A 16,094-nucleotide genomic window follows, 5' to 3' on the forward strand; every position below is an offset into this window, starting at 1 on the left:
ACACTGCACTGTAGGTGGGAGTCACTGCCATTAGGCAAGAAGAAAGGGAAATGGCTTCCAAGTTGGAAAAAAAGTATATTATATTGACAGATGACATTATTTTACATGCAGAAGATCTTAAAAGGCTACATACACACACACACACACACACACACACACACATACACACACAACTATTAGAGCTAAAAAAAAATGAGTTCAACAGAGTTTCAGGCGGCAAGATCAATACATAAAGATAAGTTGTATTTTGCCTGACCTCTTCGATAATCAACTAGAACATTGTCTCCAGAAGAGAGATGTACTAGTTATTTCTGGGAATAGAAAGGAAACTTTCTGTTTCTCTTTCTTTGCCCCCAAACAAGTTAGTTTATTTTATTAGTCAGCTTCTGACTTAAAGGATATAAAGAGAAACCTGTGTTTCAGTGGGGTGAAGAAAAGGACACTTGGAGTCTGTATGGGTGTGTGTGACAAGAGAGTAGGAGTGTAGGAGGCAAGGCTAGACTGCAGACCAAGAGAAGGTTTGTTGTAGTGCTTTTGTGGGTAAGTCTAAGAGGGGACTGGGCAGCACAAAAAGGGGATACTCAGTGTAGGGGAAAAGGTCTAGTCCTGGAGTATGTTTCTGAGTCAAATGGTAAAGGTACCTAATTGGCCATGGGACTTTCTTCTCAATTGTCCCTCTCTGCTATACCTCTATTATCCATTAGATGGATATCACAAAGCATACAGAGACTAAGAGCAGGCATGACCACTACAGTGCATAGTCCCTTGAATTACTTTTCAGATAATTCTTTATATATCTTCTTTTCTCCCCTTTTCCACAAAAGGAAAACATGGGACAAAGGATCAGAGAATAGATATGGAAATAAAAAGGTAGAAAGTAAAGAGAGGAAAGAAAATATAGGAAAGGAGATAAATTGTGGAAACAGGCATAAAAAATATACCAGTATGCTCCTAATAAAATACTGAATGAAGTTGTTTTTATTCTTTAAGAGATGGAAAGTGTAGAGAAAGGTAGGGAAATGTGACAGAGCCGTGGGGCATACCCAAGAGAAAATAGTTGCTTTACTGTTTTACTTAAAATTGTGTTGCTTGCTTCCTTCGTAGCTGTGCCACCGCGTATGTTCTACTGGCTGAGGAAGAAGCAACAACTATTGTAGATGCTGAAAGGTTATTTAAACAGGCACTCAAGGCAGGAGAAACAATTTATAGGCGGTCACAGCTGTGCCAGCACCAAAGTCCTCAGCATGAAGCCCAACTGAGTAAGCAAATTTGAACTAATTTTTACCTGTCTTTTAGTTCCTGCGATTGGGCCTTTTTAAAACATGAAACAATAATACACTCAATACTTGGAAGCTAGCTACTTTTCCTAAGAGGTAATTGATCTATTCATAATATCTACAAGCCAGCAAGACAGAAATATGTATTGGGTAGAGAATGCTCGTGGAAGGGAACAGATCTGCTCTGGCTATTGAGAGATGTGCTGCTCTAAGTTAATAGCAATTTCTTTTGTGTGAGAATTGGGCTGGTTATTGGAGAAACACAACTCACAAAGAGCCACAAGAGCCTTCTAATAATGCTGAGCGGGTATTAAGGTACATTTATTTTTACTCTAACCTCAAGCAATAGTAGAGGGACATCATTACCTATAGACTCTTCAGACTGTATCTATCTCCATATAGTGCTTGAGAGTGGCCCCTTTTACACAAAAACCAGCCTTATACTTGGCATGGATTTTTCTTTGGTTGATTTTTCTCTGGTGTGTTTGAGATCATATGGGCCATAGCAGCTATCGAGGTCGTTTCTTTCCACTCATAAGCATACTCTCTCAGTTACAATAGACATTTTTACCAAAGATGTTAGAATGTGTATCACTGCTGCTTCTTGCAATTTTTTATGGTCAGAGAATTTTGGTTTTATGATTTTGGCAGATAGTGGGCAATAAATTGAAATATGTTTATATAATGCATTATCTGCTAGCAGTTAAGTTCTAAATCTTTTATTTGTAAAATTAAAAATTGGATAATGTTTTCTCTAAACTAAATATTGATGTATAAAGTATGTTTCATTAATACATGTTATTATAACACACAACTGTGGGAATATATAATTTGGCAGTCTGGTACTAATGAAACTGCATTTGTAAAAAAGTTATACCATTTGTTCTTGTTATGAGATAGTTACAGAAATATTTGTTAACTTTTTCTAGAAGTAATTTTATAGTTTATTAGTTACTATCTTTTGAGCAAAAGTTTGCGTTAGACATGGAAATTCTGTTTTGAAAATCTTCTGTTGGCCCTGGCCAGTTGGCTCAATGGTAGAGCATTGGCCTGGCATGTGGATGTCCCAGGTTCAATTCCTGGTCAAGGCATACAGGAGAAGTGATTATCTGCTTCTCCACCCCTCCCCCTTCTTCTTCTCTCTCTCTTACTCTCTCTCTCTTCTCTTCATGCAGCCATGGCTCGATTGATTCGAGCACATTGGCCCCAGGCACTGCAGATGGCTCCACGGAGCCTCTGCCTCAGGTGCTGAAAATGGCTCTGTTGGGAGCATGGCCCCAGTTGGGCAGAGCATCAGCCCCAGATGGAGGTTGTCAGGTAGATCCTGGTTGGGTTGCATGTGAGAATCTGTCTCTCTATTCCCTTCCTCTCACTTGGGAAAGAAGAAAAAAAAAGAAAATATTCTGTTAGTTAAAACAATAGAGAATGTTAAAATAATAGATTGTTTAGGCAGAAACTTAAAATAATAGGTTAATGTTATTTCTTCCTATTAACGTATGTGTTTCTTTCATGTTAATATTAAAATGCATTTGTCAAGTATATACCATTTACTTTATATATACTGTCCTCAGATTATTTATTGTTAGTGGTACAAAAACTATATATATCCATATATATATAGCTTTTAATGTAAAAAAGCTTCAAATGTATGCACAAATAGAGCAGTATAATGAACCCTCATTCAATGTTCATCACCCAAATACTATGATCATTCATATTCTGATACATTTAATTTTTTTAAAAGATTTTATTGATTTTACAGAGAGAATAGACAAAGGGGCGGGGAGCAAGAAGTATCAATGCATAGTTGCTTCACTTTAGTTGTCAATTGATTGTCATACATGCCTTGACCAGGCAAGCACAGGGTTTCAAACGGGTGACCTCCATGTTCCAGGTTGACACTCTATCCATTGCACTACCACAGGCCAGGCTGACACATTTAATTTTAAGTAAACCTTCCAGAGTAAGCAAATAAAATTAATGGATATATTAATGTAATAGCAAAGTATAATACAAAAGTGATAGCAATGTCTTTTTTTTTTTATAGGAAGAGATACCAATGTCCTGGTATATATTAAAAGAAGATTGGCAATGTGTGCAAGAAAATTAGGAAGAATAAGAGAAGCAGTAAAAATAATGAGAGATGTAAGTGAATTTGATGACTGGACCTTTATATTGTTCAAAAACTGAAAATGTAGTTTGTTGCTAATTATTTTAATGTGGAATCAGTGTTTTCTAATTGGTAGTTTTGATGAAAATATATTTATTTAGTATACATTTATTTCTTAAGGGTTGAGTCTCCACTGTTTTGTTAATGAATCTGATTTGGTTCCATTGAGTTCCTTTGCCATAATTTTGTTTTCTTCCTTTTAATATACAGTTGATGAAAGAATTTCCTCCTCTTACCATGTTGAACATCCATGAAAATCTCCTAGAATCACTTTTAGAATTACAGGCCTATGCAGATGTTCAGGCAGTCCTAGCAAAATATGATGGTGAGTGATATCTGTCTTAGCTGATAGCATGTTACAGTGGTTTTTTTTTAATTATGTAACTGTAAATGTGATCCTATTCTAGTATTTTTGTGATTTTCTCTTACCATTATTTCTTTTTTATACATAATCCTAAAATTTATTTACTTATTTATTTTCTTTATTTTTTATTGAACTTATTGGGGTGACATTGGTTAATAAAGTTATATTGGTTGAAGGTATATAATTCTGTAATACATCATCTGTATATTGTGTGTTTACCACTCCAAGTGAAGTCTCTGCCCAACATCATTTGATACCCTCTACCCCCTTCTATTTCCTCCCCCCTTACCATTCTGAGCAGTTAATATTTAGAATCTATGAGTACAAGTTGCTATTAAGAATCTTCTAAGGGCCCTGGCCGGTTGGCTCAGTGGTAGAGGTCAGCCTGGCGTGCAGGAGTCCCGGGTTCGATTCCCAGCCAGGGCACACAGGAGAAGCACCCATCTGCTTCTCCACCCCTCCCCTTCTCCTTCCTCTCTGTCTCTCTCTTCCCCTCCTGCAGCCCAGGCTCCATTGGAGCAAAGTTGGCCTGGGCGCTGAGGATGGCTCTATGGCCTCTGCCTCAGGCACTAGAATGGCCCTGGTTGCAACAGAGCAACACCCCAGATGGGCAGAGCATCGTCCCCTGGTGGGCATGCTGGGTGGATCCCAGTCGGGTGCATGTGGGAGTCTGTCTGACTGCCTCCCCGTTTCCAACTTCAGAAAAATACAAAAAAAAAAAAAAGAAAAAAAAAGAATCTAAGGAAAATAAAAGAATCGTCTAAAGAATGCAAACTTAAACCACAATGAAATACCACTACTCTTGTCAGAATGACTATGATTAATAAACCAACAGACAACAAGTGTTGGTGAGGGTGTGGAGAAAGGGAACTCTTGTGCACTGTTGGTAGGAATGCAGACTGGTGCAGCCACTGTGGAAAACAGTGTGGACATTCCTCAAAACATTAAAAACAACTGTCTTAACAATAGCCAAAATATAGAAACAAACCAAGGGCCCATCAATAGATGAGTGTATGAAAAAACTGTGGTACATATATACAATGGACTGTTACTTGACTATAGAAAAGAATGAAATCTTACCATTTGTGACAATATGGATGGATCTAGATACTATTATGTTGAGAAATAAGTCAGTCAGAAAAGACAAATATAATATGGTTTCACTTATATGTGGAATGTAAAGAACAAAGTAAATGAACAAACAAAATAGAAACAGACTCATAGATATAGAAAACAGACGGATGGTTGCCAGAGGGGAGGGGGCTGGGGAACTGGTTAAAAGAAGAGATTAAGAAGTACAGATTGGTGCTACTTCACAGAACAGTCATTGCAATGGAAAGTACAGCAGTATTTTTCAACTGCCAGTCCACAGACTGGGCTGCCAGAAATTTCGTGCCAGTGTGCTTAAATGTAACCACCCTGATTTGTATGAATATTATAGACCCAATGATCTTAGTTAATTTCACTTATGCTAAGTGTGATTTCTACCTTAGTGGTCCCCAAAATAATTCTCCTGTTCTCACCAGTCCCCAAGTGTAAAAAGGTTGAAAAACACTGAAGAACAGCATAAGAAATATAGTCAATGAAGTTGTAGCAACTATGTATGGTACTAAATGGGTACTGGAAATATGGGGGGGGAATTTTGTAACGTTTATGATTGTCTAACCACTATGCTGTACACCTGAAACTAATACAAAATTTTTATTTATTTTTTATTTTTATTTTTTTGTATTTTTCTGCAGCTAGAAATGGGAGAGACAGTCAGACAGACTCCCGCATGCGCCCGACCGGGATCCACCCAGCACGCCCACCAGGGGCGACGCTCTGCCCACCAGGGGGCGATGCTCTGCCCCTCTGGGGCGTCACTCTGCCGCGACCAGAGCCACTCTAGCACCTGGGGCAGAGGCCAAGGAGCCATCCCCAGCGCCCGGGCCATCTTTGCTCCAATGGAGCCTTGGCTGCGGGAGGGGAAGAGAGAGACAGAGAGAAAGGGGGAGGGGGTGGAGAAGCAAATGGGCGCTTCTCCTATGTGCCCTGGCCGGGAATCGAACCCGGGTCCCCTGCACGCCAGGCCGACACTCTACCGCTGAGCCAACCGGCCAGGGCCTAATACAAAATTTTTAAAAAGAATCTTCTAAAGATCTTGAGAGTATCATATTAAGCAAAATAAGTTAGATGGGAAAAATCAAGAACCATATGATTTTACTCATGTGGAATATAAAATTGAAAGCAGCAAATTAACAGACAAGACAAAAGAAATCATAGAAACAGACAACACTGTGGGAGAGGTAGTAAAGGATAAAGGCAGTCAGTGTGTAGTGAGACTTCTGTTCAAGATGGCAGTATAAGTAAATACAGCGCTCACAGTCTTCCACAACCATATCACAATCACTACTGAACCACAGAACAACCATCATTCAGAACCGCCTGAAATCTAGTTGAATAGAAGTCCAACTAGGAATTTAAAGAAAAATTCACATCAAGACTGGTATAAGCCTGACCAAGCGGTGGCGCAGTGGATAGAGCGTTGGATTGGGATGCGGAGGACCCAGGTTCGAGACCCCGAGGTCACCAGCTTGAGTGTGGGCTCATCTGGCTTGAGCAAAAAGCTCACCAGCTTGGACCCAAGGTCTCTGGCTCCAGCAAGGGGTTACTCGGTCTGCTGAAGGCCCGTGGTCAAGGCACATATGAGAAAGCAATCAATGAACAACTAAGGTGTCACAATGAAAAACTGATGATTGATGCTTCTCATCTCTCTTTGTTCCTGTCTGTCTGTCCCTATCTATCCCTTTCTCTGACTCTCTCTCTGTCCCTGTAAAAAAAAAAAAAAAAAGACTGGTATGAGGTGCAGAGGAGGGGAACAGACTGGTTCCATACCCACATGTGGTGGGTAAAAATTAGGAGGGATATCTCATTTGGACCCCCGCAGAGCAAGACTTACTTCAGCAGGGCTCTGGTGCCAGTTGAGTCCACCCCTTGAGTGTGTTACTTTGGAGGTAGCTAGGTGGTGTTTCAACATGATCTGAAACTATCCACAGGTGCAGTGGCTCTGGGGCCTTCAGGGAGGTGCCAGCCAAGGTCTGCCACCTCCTGTGTTCTGCCTCGGGCCACTTGGCTTGAGCTACAAAGTGATCTGCTCCTTTTACTGGGCTTGGAGCTGCCCCAAAGAGGCCGAATCTGTGAAACACAGCTGGCTGTTGCTAGTACCACGTCTCTGGCTACTTAGCAAACGGTACAGGGCACACTGAGGCCAAATGCTGCCATTTGAGAGATTTTAGGAAAATCTGAAGCATAAACCAAGACAGGCCATTTGTATGGAAAAGGCATTGGAAATAACTTGGTTGGGCCCAAAAGTTGGGTGGGGTGAGGTCTCAGGGAATCACTAGGGCAGGGCCAACAGTGTTAGCCAGATTGATGGAGACTCAGATATGGTGCCCACCTGCCATCTCTGTGGAGGGGGTGCTCATCAAAGGAGCAATGGCCCCTGTCAGCACTTTGATCTTAAGAGAAAACTGTCCTCCCAGCTCTCTCACTCTTGCCATCAGACACTTTAGTTCCTCCCTGTATGTCCCAGCTCGGAATGTCAGTCAGGGTAAGTCCATGTGCAGGCCCTTTAAGAAGAACTGGCTGGGACTCGAGCAGTCCTCCATCTCTCTCAGCCTCAACTCCTGCTGGTCTTTACAGCCAGACGCTAGGGGGCTTCTCTTCCCAACACTGGAACCCTAAGCTAATCTTTTCAGTGGATTGGCCTGGGGGTAAGTCTCTCCCCTTGATGTGCCAACAGCAGTTAATGCTCAACTACAACAGGACGCTGTACACAGCGTACGTCGGGGGTGGCACAGTGGGAGTGCTCAGCTTGGGTGTGGGGGAGGCTGGGCCACTGGACCCTACGAGACACCAACTCTATTAGGCCACACAGCCAGGCCTGGGAGACATAGCAGCTTTACCTAATACATAGAAACAAACACAGGGAGGAACCAAAATGAGACAAACACATCCCTAATGAAGGAAGAGACCAAAATTCCAGAACAAGAACTAAACAGAATGGAGACAAGCAATGTATTAGACACAGAGTTCAAAACATTGGTTATAAAGATGCTCACTGAACTTAGGGGAAGAGTAGATGAACTTAGAACTTCACCGGCATAAAAAAGAACATGGAAACCATAAAAAAGAACCACTGAGAAATGAAGGATAAACTAACAGAAGTGAAGAATAATTTACAGGGAATCAACAGTAGAGTTGATGAAACTGGGAATCAAAGTAGTGATTTGGAATATAAGGAAGCATAAACACCCAATATTAACAGAAAAATAAAATAAAATGAAGACAGTGTAAGGAGCCTCTGGGACAACTTCAAACATACCAATATTCACATCATGGGAGTTCCAGAAGGAGAAGAGAGAGAGCAATGAATTGGAACCCTGTGTGGAAGCCCTGGCCAGATATCTCAGTTGGTAGGAGTGTCATCCCAAAGTGCACAGGTTGCCAGTTTGATCCCCGGTCAGGGCCATACAAGAACATATTGATGTCCCCCCTTCTCTTTCTTTATCTCTCTCCTTTTCCCTCTTTCTCTCCTTCTCTCCCTCTCTCCCTCTGTCCCTCCCTCCCTCCCTTCCTCTCTCTTCCTCCCCCTCCCTCTCTTTTCCTCCCCCTCCCTTCCTTTCTCTCTAAAATCAATAAAAATTAAAATTAAAAAACCTATGTGAAAAAATAACGATGGAGAACTTCCCTAATCTGGAGAAGGAAATAGCCAAGTCCAGGAAGCACAGAGTCCCGGACTAGATGAATCTAAAGAGGCCCACACCAAGACACATGGTAATTACAATGCCAAAGATTAGAGACAGGCCCTGGCCGGTTGGCTCAGCAGTAGAGCGTCGGCCTGGCGTGCAGGAGTCCCGGGTTCGATTCCTGGCCAGGGCACACAGGAGAGGCGCCCATTTGCTTCTCCACACCTCCCCTTCTCCTTCCTTTCTGTCTCTCTCTTCCCCTCCTGCAGCGAGGCTCCATTGGAGCAAAGACGGCCCGGGTGCTGGGGATGGCTCTGTGGCCTCTGCCTCAGGCGCTGGAATGGCTCTGGACGCAACAGAGCAACGCCCCAGAGGGATAAAGCATCACCCCCTGGTGAACATGCCGGGTGGATCCCGGTCGGGCACATGTGGGAGTCTGTCTGACTGCCTCCCCGTTTCCAGCTTCGGAAAAATGAAAAAAAAAAAAAACAAAACAAAACATTAGAGACAAAGAGGAAATCTTAAAAGTACTGTGTAGTAAGAGAAAAGTTACCTACAAGGGAGCTCCCAAAAGACTATCAGCTGATTTCTCAACAGAAACTTTGTAGGCCAGAAGGGAGAGAGTGGCAGGAAATATTCAAAGTAATAAAAAACGAGGACCTACAACCAAGATCACTCTACCCAGAAAAACTATCAGGACGTATAAAAAACTTCCCAGACGAGAAAAAGCTAAAGGAATTCATCACCACCAAACCAGTATTACACGAAATGTTAAAGGGTCTTAAGAAGAAGAAGAAGAAGAAAGATAAAAACTAGGAACAATAAATGGCAATAAATACATGTATATCAACAAATGAATTTTAAAAATAAATGAAAAATAAAGAAAGAAACAGACACAGATACAGAGAACATTTTGACGGTTGTCAGATGGGAGGGGGGTTGGAGGGGTGGATAAAAATGGTGAAGGGATTAAGAAGTACGTACAGATTGGTTGTTGCAGAATAGTCGTGGGATGTAGAGTACAGCACAGGGAATACAGTCCATAATATTGTAATAACTTTGTATGGTGTCAGATGAGTACTAGATTTATCGGGATGATCACTTAGTAAGTTATACAATGTCTAATCACTGGGGTATACACCTGAAACTAATATAATATTATATGTCAACTATAATTGAAAAATAAAAAATGATTTAAATTTAAAAAAAGGATAAAGGGTGTCAAATATATGATGACAGAAGGAGATTTTACGTTGGATAGTAAATACATGATGCAGTATACTGGTGATGGATGATAGAATAGTTCACTTGAAGCATAATTTTATTAACCAATGTTATTCCAATGAATTTAATAAATAATTTAAAAAAATCTTTGTCAGGAACTTTGGAAGCAAAAGCCTGCAAGGATGAACTTTTCTTCTGTCACTATTTATTTGTTTATTGAGCGCCTGATATGAGTGAGGCACTTGGCTTACCGTGGTGAACAAAAAGACATGAACTTAGCTCTCATAGGATTTGCAGTTTAGTGGAACAGACGAATGTTAGTTATACTGAAGCACGCTGTATTCGCTGAGGTCATTGGGAAAGTATGTGGTGCTGTGCATATAGGATGGTACCTCATTTATTCTGGAGCGTCAGGGAGGGCTAACAGAAGTTGCTTAGCAGTATGTATAAGAGTAATTCAGAATAGCATTTTTACAAGGCTCTTTTTTGTTACAAAGTATAATTTATCTCATTTTATTTTTGTAATAATCTTGTGAGGTAGAGGATAAGTATTTTTATTATCTCCAGTTAGTAAACAAGAAAACTGGAGTTGAAGAAGGTTATTTGGGTAAGATCTCCCAGCCAGTAAGTGGCCAGCCTGAACTTAGAATCAGGTATTCCATTTCTTTGTTTACTAGTAGTCTTCCAATAGTAAGAAGTCAATATATTGGCTATTTTTATAATATTATATCAGTGCAAATTTAACTCAAATAGAGTTTGGAGAAGTTTTATGAAGTATAGCCTTTCTCCTCACTTTGAGTGAGGCATGAGCTTTTAAACCCAAGCATAATGTTTCTGATCATATCTTCCTCTGTAAGAAAACATATCAGTCATTTATTCACACTTGTCCATTTGTCAGTTCTTACCCATGAACTTGGGAATCCCCATGATTTGGAAGGTTTGAAATGTGTTACACTTGGAAAGAGAAGTTTATTTCTTTTAAACATCTGGAATTCTTAGGAAGTGCTTCAGAATAGTGTGGGCTCATGGTGAAATTTATGAGAAATTCTTTCCATATGTGACTTATCAGATGCATGGCCTGCTTATGATACTTATTTTTTTAGTCTTTTTTAAAATTGATTTTTGAGAGAGAGGAAGGGAGGCAGGGGGAGAAACATTGATTTGTTGTTCCACTTATTTACGCATCCATTGGTTGATTCTTGCATATGTCATGACCTGGGATCGAACCCACGATGTTCATGTATCTGGACAAAATTCTAACCAACTGAGCTACCTAGTCAGAATTTATGATACTTATGATGAACAAGCTTAGGAACCAAATATAAAAAGGTTAGAGAGGGCCCTGGCCGGTTGGCTCAGCGGTAGAGCGTCGGCCTGGCGTGCAGGGGACCTGGGTTCGATTCCCAGCCAGGGCACATAGGAGAAGTGCCCATTTGCTTCTCCACCCCCACCCCCCTCCTTCCTCTCTGTCTCTCTCTTCCCCTCCCGCAGCCAAGGCTCCGTTGGAGCAGGGATGGCCCGGGCGCTGGGGATCCTTGGCCTCTGCCCCAGGCGCTGGAGTGGCTCTGGTCACGGCAGAGCATCGCCCCCTGGTGGGCAGAGCGTCGCCCCTGGTGGGCGTGCCGGGTGGATCCCGGTCGGGCGCATGCGGGAGTCTGTCTGGCTGTCTCTCCCCGTTTCCAGCTTCAGAAAAATCCAAAAAAAAAAAAAAAAAAAAAAAGGTTAGAGAGAACTTGATTCATTAAAAATAAAATAAAATTAGCGCCTTAGATAGGCTTCTGTGTTTTCATTTATTTTTATGAGTCCTCAGTTTTTATCATTCTAGAATTCTGAAGTAAAAAGCAATTTACTTCTTTAGTTCTCCATTTGCTGGTATAACTCTAAAATCTAAAACTTCAAAGGATTCTGTGGCCTTACTCTCCTAATAACATTATTTTGAGCCTGACTGGTGGTAGCATAGTGGATTGAGCCTTGGCAGGGGTGCTGAGGTGCCCTGATTCGAAACCCTGAGGTTACCAAGTTGAGTGCAGGATCATCAGTTTGAGCCCAAGCTTGTCGACTTGAGCTCAGGATCATTGACATGATCCCAAGGTCATCAGCATGATCCCAAGGTCACTGGCTTGAGCCCAAAGTTTTCTGGCTTTAGCCCAAGGTCACTGGATTGGCTTGAGCTCCCTGGTAAGGCATGTATGAAAAGCAATCAGTAAACAACTAAAAGTAAAGTGACTATGAGTTGATGCTTCTCATCTCTCTCTTCCTCCTCTTTCTCCTTTCCTGTCTCTCTCTATAAAACAGAACATTACTTTTTCATTAATTTTTAACTATAGTTGACAATGTTAAATTAGTTTCAGTTTATAATATATTGATTAGATGTTTATGTTCCTTATGAAGTAATCACCATGATAAGTCTAGTACCCATCGGACCCCATACGTAGTTATTCCAATATTGACTGTATTCCCTGTGCTGTAGTTTACAGCTTCTTGACTAATTTTATAACTGGCAGTTTGTACTTGTTAGTCCCCTTCACCTTTTTACCTCATTCCCCTTCTCCCATTTGGCAACCATCAGATAGTTCTCTGTATCTATATGCTGTTTCTGAGTTTTTTTGTTTGTTCATTTATTTTGTCTTTTAGATTCCACAGTATAAGTGAAAGCATACAGTATTTGTCTCTCTCTGTCTGCCTTATTTCACTTAGCATAATACCTTCTAGGTTCATCTATCTGTTTTGTAGCAAATGGCAAGATTTCGTTCTTTTTTACGGCCAAGTAGTATTTTATTGCCTGTATGTATGACATCTATCTTCTTTGTCTATTCGTCACCAGTGGACACTTAGGTTGCTTCTATATCTCGACTCTTATAAATAATGCTGCAGTGAACATAGGGGTGCATATCTTTTCATCTTAGTATTTTCGATTTCCTCAGATAAATACCCAGAAGTGAAATTGTTTAGTCATGGTAGTTCTATTTTTAATTTTTTGAGGATCTTCCATACTGTAAACTGGCTGCTCCAGTTTACAATTCCACCAACAATGCACAAGGGATCCTTTTTTCCCCACATTCTCTCCAACATGTATCTTTGTTGTCTTTTTGATAATAGCCATTTTGACAGGTGTGGAGAAATGTCTCATTATAGTTTTGATTTGCATTTGGCCGATTATTAGTGATGTTGAGTATCTTTTTGTGTTTCTCGGCCATCTGTTGTCCTCTTTGGAGAAATGTCTATTCAAGTCCTCTCCCCATTTTTTAAATCAGATTTTTCTTTTGATGTTGGGTTGTATGAGTTCTTTATTTTTGTGACAGAGACAGAGAGACAGAGGTACAGATAGGGACAGATAGACAGGGAGAGAAGTGAGAAGCATCAATTTTTTGTTGCAGCTCCTCAGTGTTCATTGATTGCTTTCTCATATGTGCCTTGATCAGGGAGCTACAGCAGAGCGAGTGACCCCTTGCTCAAGCCAGTGACCTTGGGCTTCAAGCCAGCGACGAAGAGGTCATATCTATGATCCCACGCTCAAACCAGTGACCCCATGCTCAAGCTGGTGAGGCCGCACTCAAGCCGGTTGAGCCCATGCTCAAGCTAGTGACCTCAGGGTTTTGAAACTGGATCCTCTGCATCTAGTCCGACGCTCTATCCACTGCACCACCACTTGGTCAGGCTATGAGTTTTTTTTAATATGTTTTGGATATTAACCCCTTATCAGAGATATCTTTTGGAGATAGCTTCTCCCATTTACTAGATTGCCTTTTTGTCTTGTTGATGTTTTCCTTTGTATTACAAAAACTTTTTATTTTTTGTTTTATTTTTTGTTTGTTTTTTTAGGTGAGAGGAGGGGAGATAGTGAGGCAGGCTCCTACATGTGCCCTGACCAGGATCCACCTGGGCAACTCCATCTTGGGCTGATGCTGAAGTACCAAGCTATTTTTAGCGCCTGAGGCTGATGTGCTCCAATGGAGCCTGGGGCCACATTCGAACAAATGGAGCCACTGGCTGCGAGAGGGGAAGAGGGAGAGAAGGGAGGAGGGAGTGGGGAAAAGCAGATGGTTGCTTCCCCTGTGTGCGCTGACTAGTAATTGAACCTAGGATGTCTATATGGCAGGCTGGCACTCTATCCATTGAGCCACTGGCCAGGGCCAAAGCTTTTTAGTTTGATGTAGTCCTTTTTACTTTTTGTTTTTATTATCTTTGCCTTAGGAGACATATTAAAAAATATATTGCTAAGACCAATGTCAGTGTTTATTGCCTATGTTTTCTTCTAAGAGTTTTATGGTTTTAGGCCTTTAATCCATTTTGAGTTTATTTTATGTATGGTATAAGAAAGTGGTGTAGTTTCATTTTATTACATGTATCTGTACAGTTTTCCCAGCATGATTTATTGAAGAGACTGTCTTTACCCCATTGTATATAGTCTTGTCTCCTTTGTCATAGACCAATTTGACCATATAAGGTTGGGTTTACTTCTGGGCTGTCTGTTCTGTTCTGTTGATCTATGTGTCTATTTTTGTGCCACCCCTTCAAACCATACTATTTTGATTACTGTAGCTTTGTAGTATAGTTTAAACTTGGGTAGCATGATACCTCCAGCTTTGTTCTTTTTTCTCAAGATTGCTTTGGCTATTTGGGATTTTTTAAAAATATTTTTAAAGTGTATTGACTTTAGAGAGAGAGGAAAGGAGAGAGGGAGAGGAAGGGAGGAAGAGAGAGAGAACATCAACATTGATCTGTTCCTGCATGTGCCCTGACTGAGGATTGAACTGGCCATCTCTGTGCTTTCGAATGATCTAATCAACTGAGCTATCTGACCAGGGCTATTCAGGTTTCTTTTGTGGTTCTGCATAAATTTTAGGATTATTTGTTCTAGTTCTATGAAAATGCCATTGGCTTTTGATAGGGATTGCATTAAATACATGGATTGCTTTGGGTGATATGGACATTTTAACAATATTAATTCTTCCAGTGCATGAGCACAGTATATCTTTCCATTTATTTGTGTCTTCTTTAATTTCTTTCATCAATGTCTTACAGTTTTCATAACAGAGACCTTTTAACTCCTTAGTTAAATTTTTTTTTTTTTTTCTGAAGCTGGAAACGGGGAGAGACAGTCAGACAGACTCCCGCATGCGCCCGACCGGGATCCACCCGGCACACCCACCAGGGGTGACGCTCTACCCACCAGGGGGCGATGCTCTGCCCCTCCGGAGCGTCGCTCTGCCACGACCAGAGCCACTCCAGAGCCTGGGGCAGAGGCCAAGGAGCCATCCCCAGCGCCCGGGCCATCCTTGCTCCAATGGAGCCTTGGCTGCGGGAGGGGAAGAGAGAGACAGAGAGGAAGGAGGGGGCGGGGGTGGAGAAGCAAATGGGTGCTTCTCCTATGTGCCCTGGCCGGGAATCGAACCCGGGTCCCCCGCACGCCAGGCTGACACTCTGCTGCTGAGCCAACCGGCCCGGGCACTCCTTAGTTAAATTTATTCCTAGGTATTTTATTCTTTTTGATGCATTTGTAAATGGGGTTTTGTTGCTAATTTCTCATTATGATAGTTTATTACTAGTATATAACAATGCAATAGGTTTCTGAATATTAATTTATTAGTTCTAACAGCTATTTTTTGATAAAATATTTATACATGTCATCTGCAAATAGGGAAATTTTTACATCTTCCTCTCTAATCTGGATGCCTTTAATTTCTTTTGCTGTCTGATTGCTATGGCTGGGACTTCCCCTAATATATTGAGCAAGAGTGGTAAAAGTGGATATTCTGGTCTTGTTCTTCATCTTAGAGGAAAAAAACGTTCAGCACTTCATCTTGATTATGTTGTTAGCTGAGGTTTTCAGTGTGGTTTTTATTATATTGAGATATGTTCCCTTTATTCCCACTTTGCTGAGAGTTTTTATCATAAAGAGATGATGAATTTTTTTTTCAAATGCTTTTTCTATGTCTATTGATGTGATCAAATTATTTTTATCCTTTTTTTTGTTTATGTAGTGTATCACACTTGATGTTGATTGATTTTCTACTTTGGGCATTCTTTAAGAAAAGACTTAAATAATTTATTATAGTTCCAGATTAATTATTTTTATTTTATATAGCAAATTGTCATTTAAGAAAATGTAGCAAATACAAAGTGATGGGAAGAAGGAAAAATTAGCCCTGGCCTGATAGCTCATTTGGTTAGAGCATTGTCCTGAAGTACAGAGGTTACTGGCTCGATCCCAGGTCAGAGCACATATAAGAACAGATTGATGTTCCTGTCTTTCTCTCTCCCTTCCTCTCTCACTAAAATCAATAAATAAAAATTTTTTAAAAAGAAGAAAAAATTAAAATCACATA

General features: G+C 40.9%; 1 protein-coding gene across 3 annotated transcripts in view; it reads left to right on the forward strand.

Moving 5' to 3' along the window:
• ST7L (suppression of tumorigenicity 7 like) overlaps positions 1 to 16,094 on the forward strand; it is a 149,510-nt gene that overhangs the window by 32,790 nt on the left and 100,626 nt on the right. For all 3 annotated transcript variants that reach the window (XM_066352861.1, XM_066352860.1, XM_066352862.1), the window contains exons 7-9: positions 1,105 to 1,259; positions 3,325 to 3,422; positions 3,658 to 3,772. In XM_066352861.1, the coding sequence (XP_066208958.1) occupies positions 1,105 to 1,259; positions 3,325 to 3,422; positions 3,658 to 3,772 (368 nt within the window). The remainder of the gene's footprint in view (positions 1 to 1,104; positions 1,260 to 3,324; positions 3,423 to 3,657; positions 3,773 to 16,094) is intronic.

The sequence above is a fragment of the Saccopteryx leptura genome, chromosome 11, assembly GCF_036850995.1.
Source record: "Saccopteryx leptura isolate mSacLep1 chromosome 11, mSacLep1_pri_phased_curated, whole genome shotgun sequence".
In the NCBI taxonomy this organism is placed as follows: domain Eukaryota; kingdom Metazoa; phylum Chordata; class Mammalia; order Chiroptera; family Emballonuridae; genus Saccopteryx; species Saccopteryx leptura.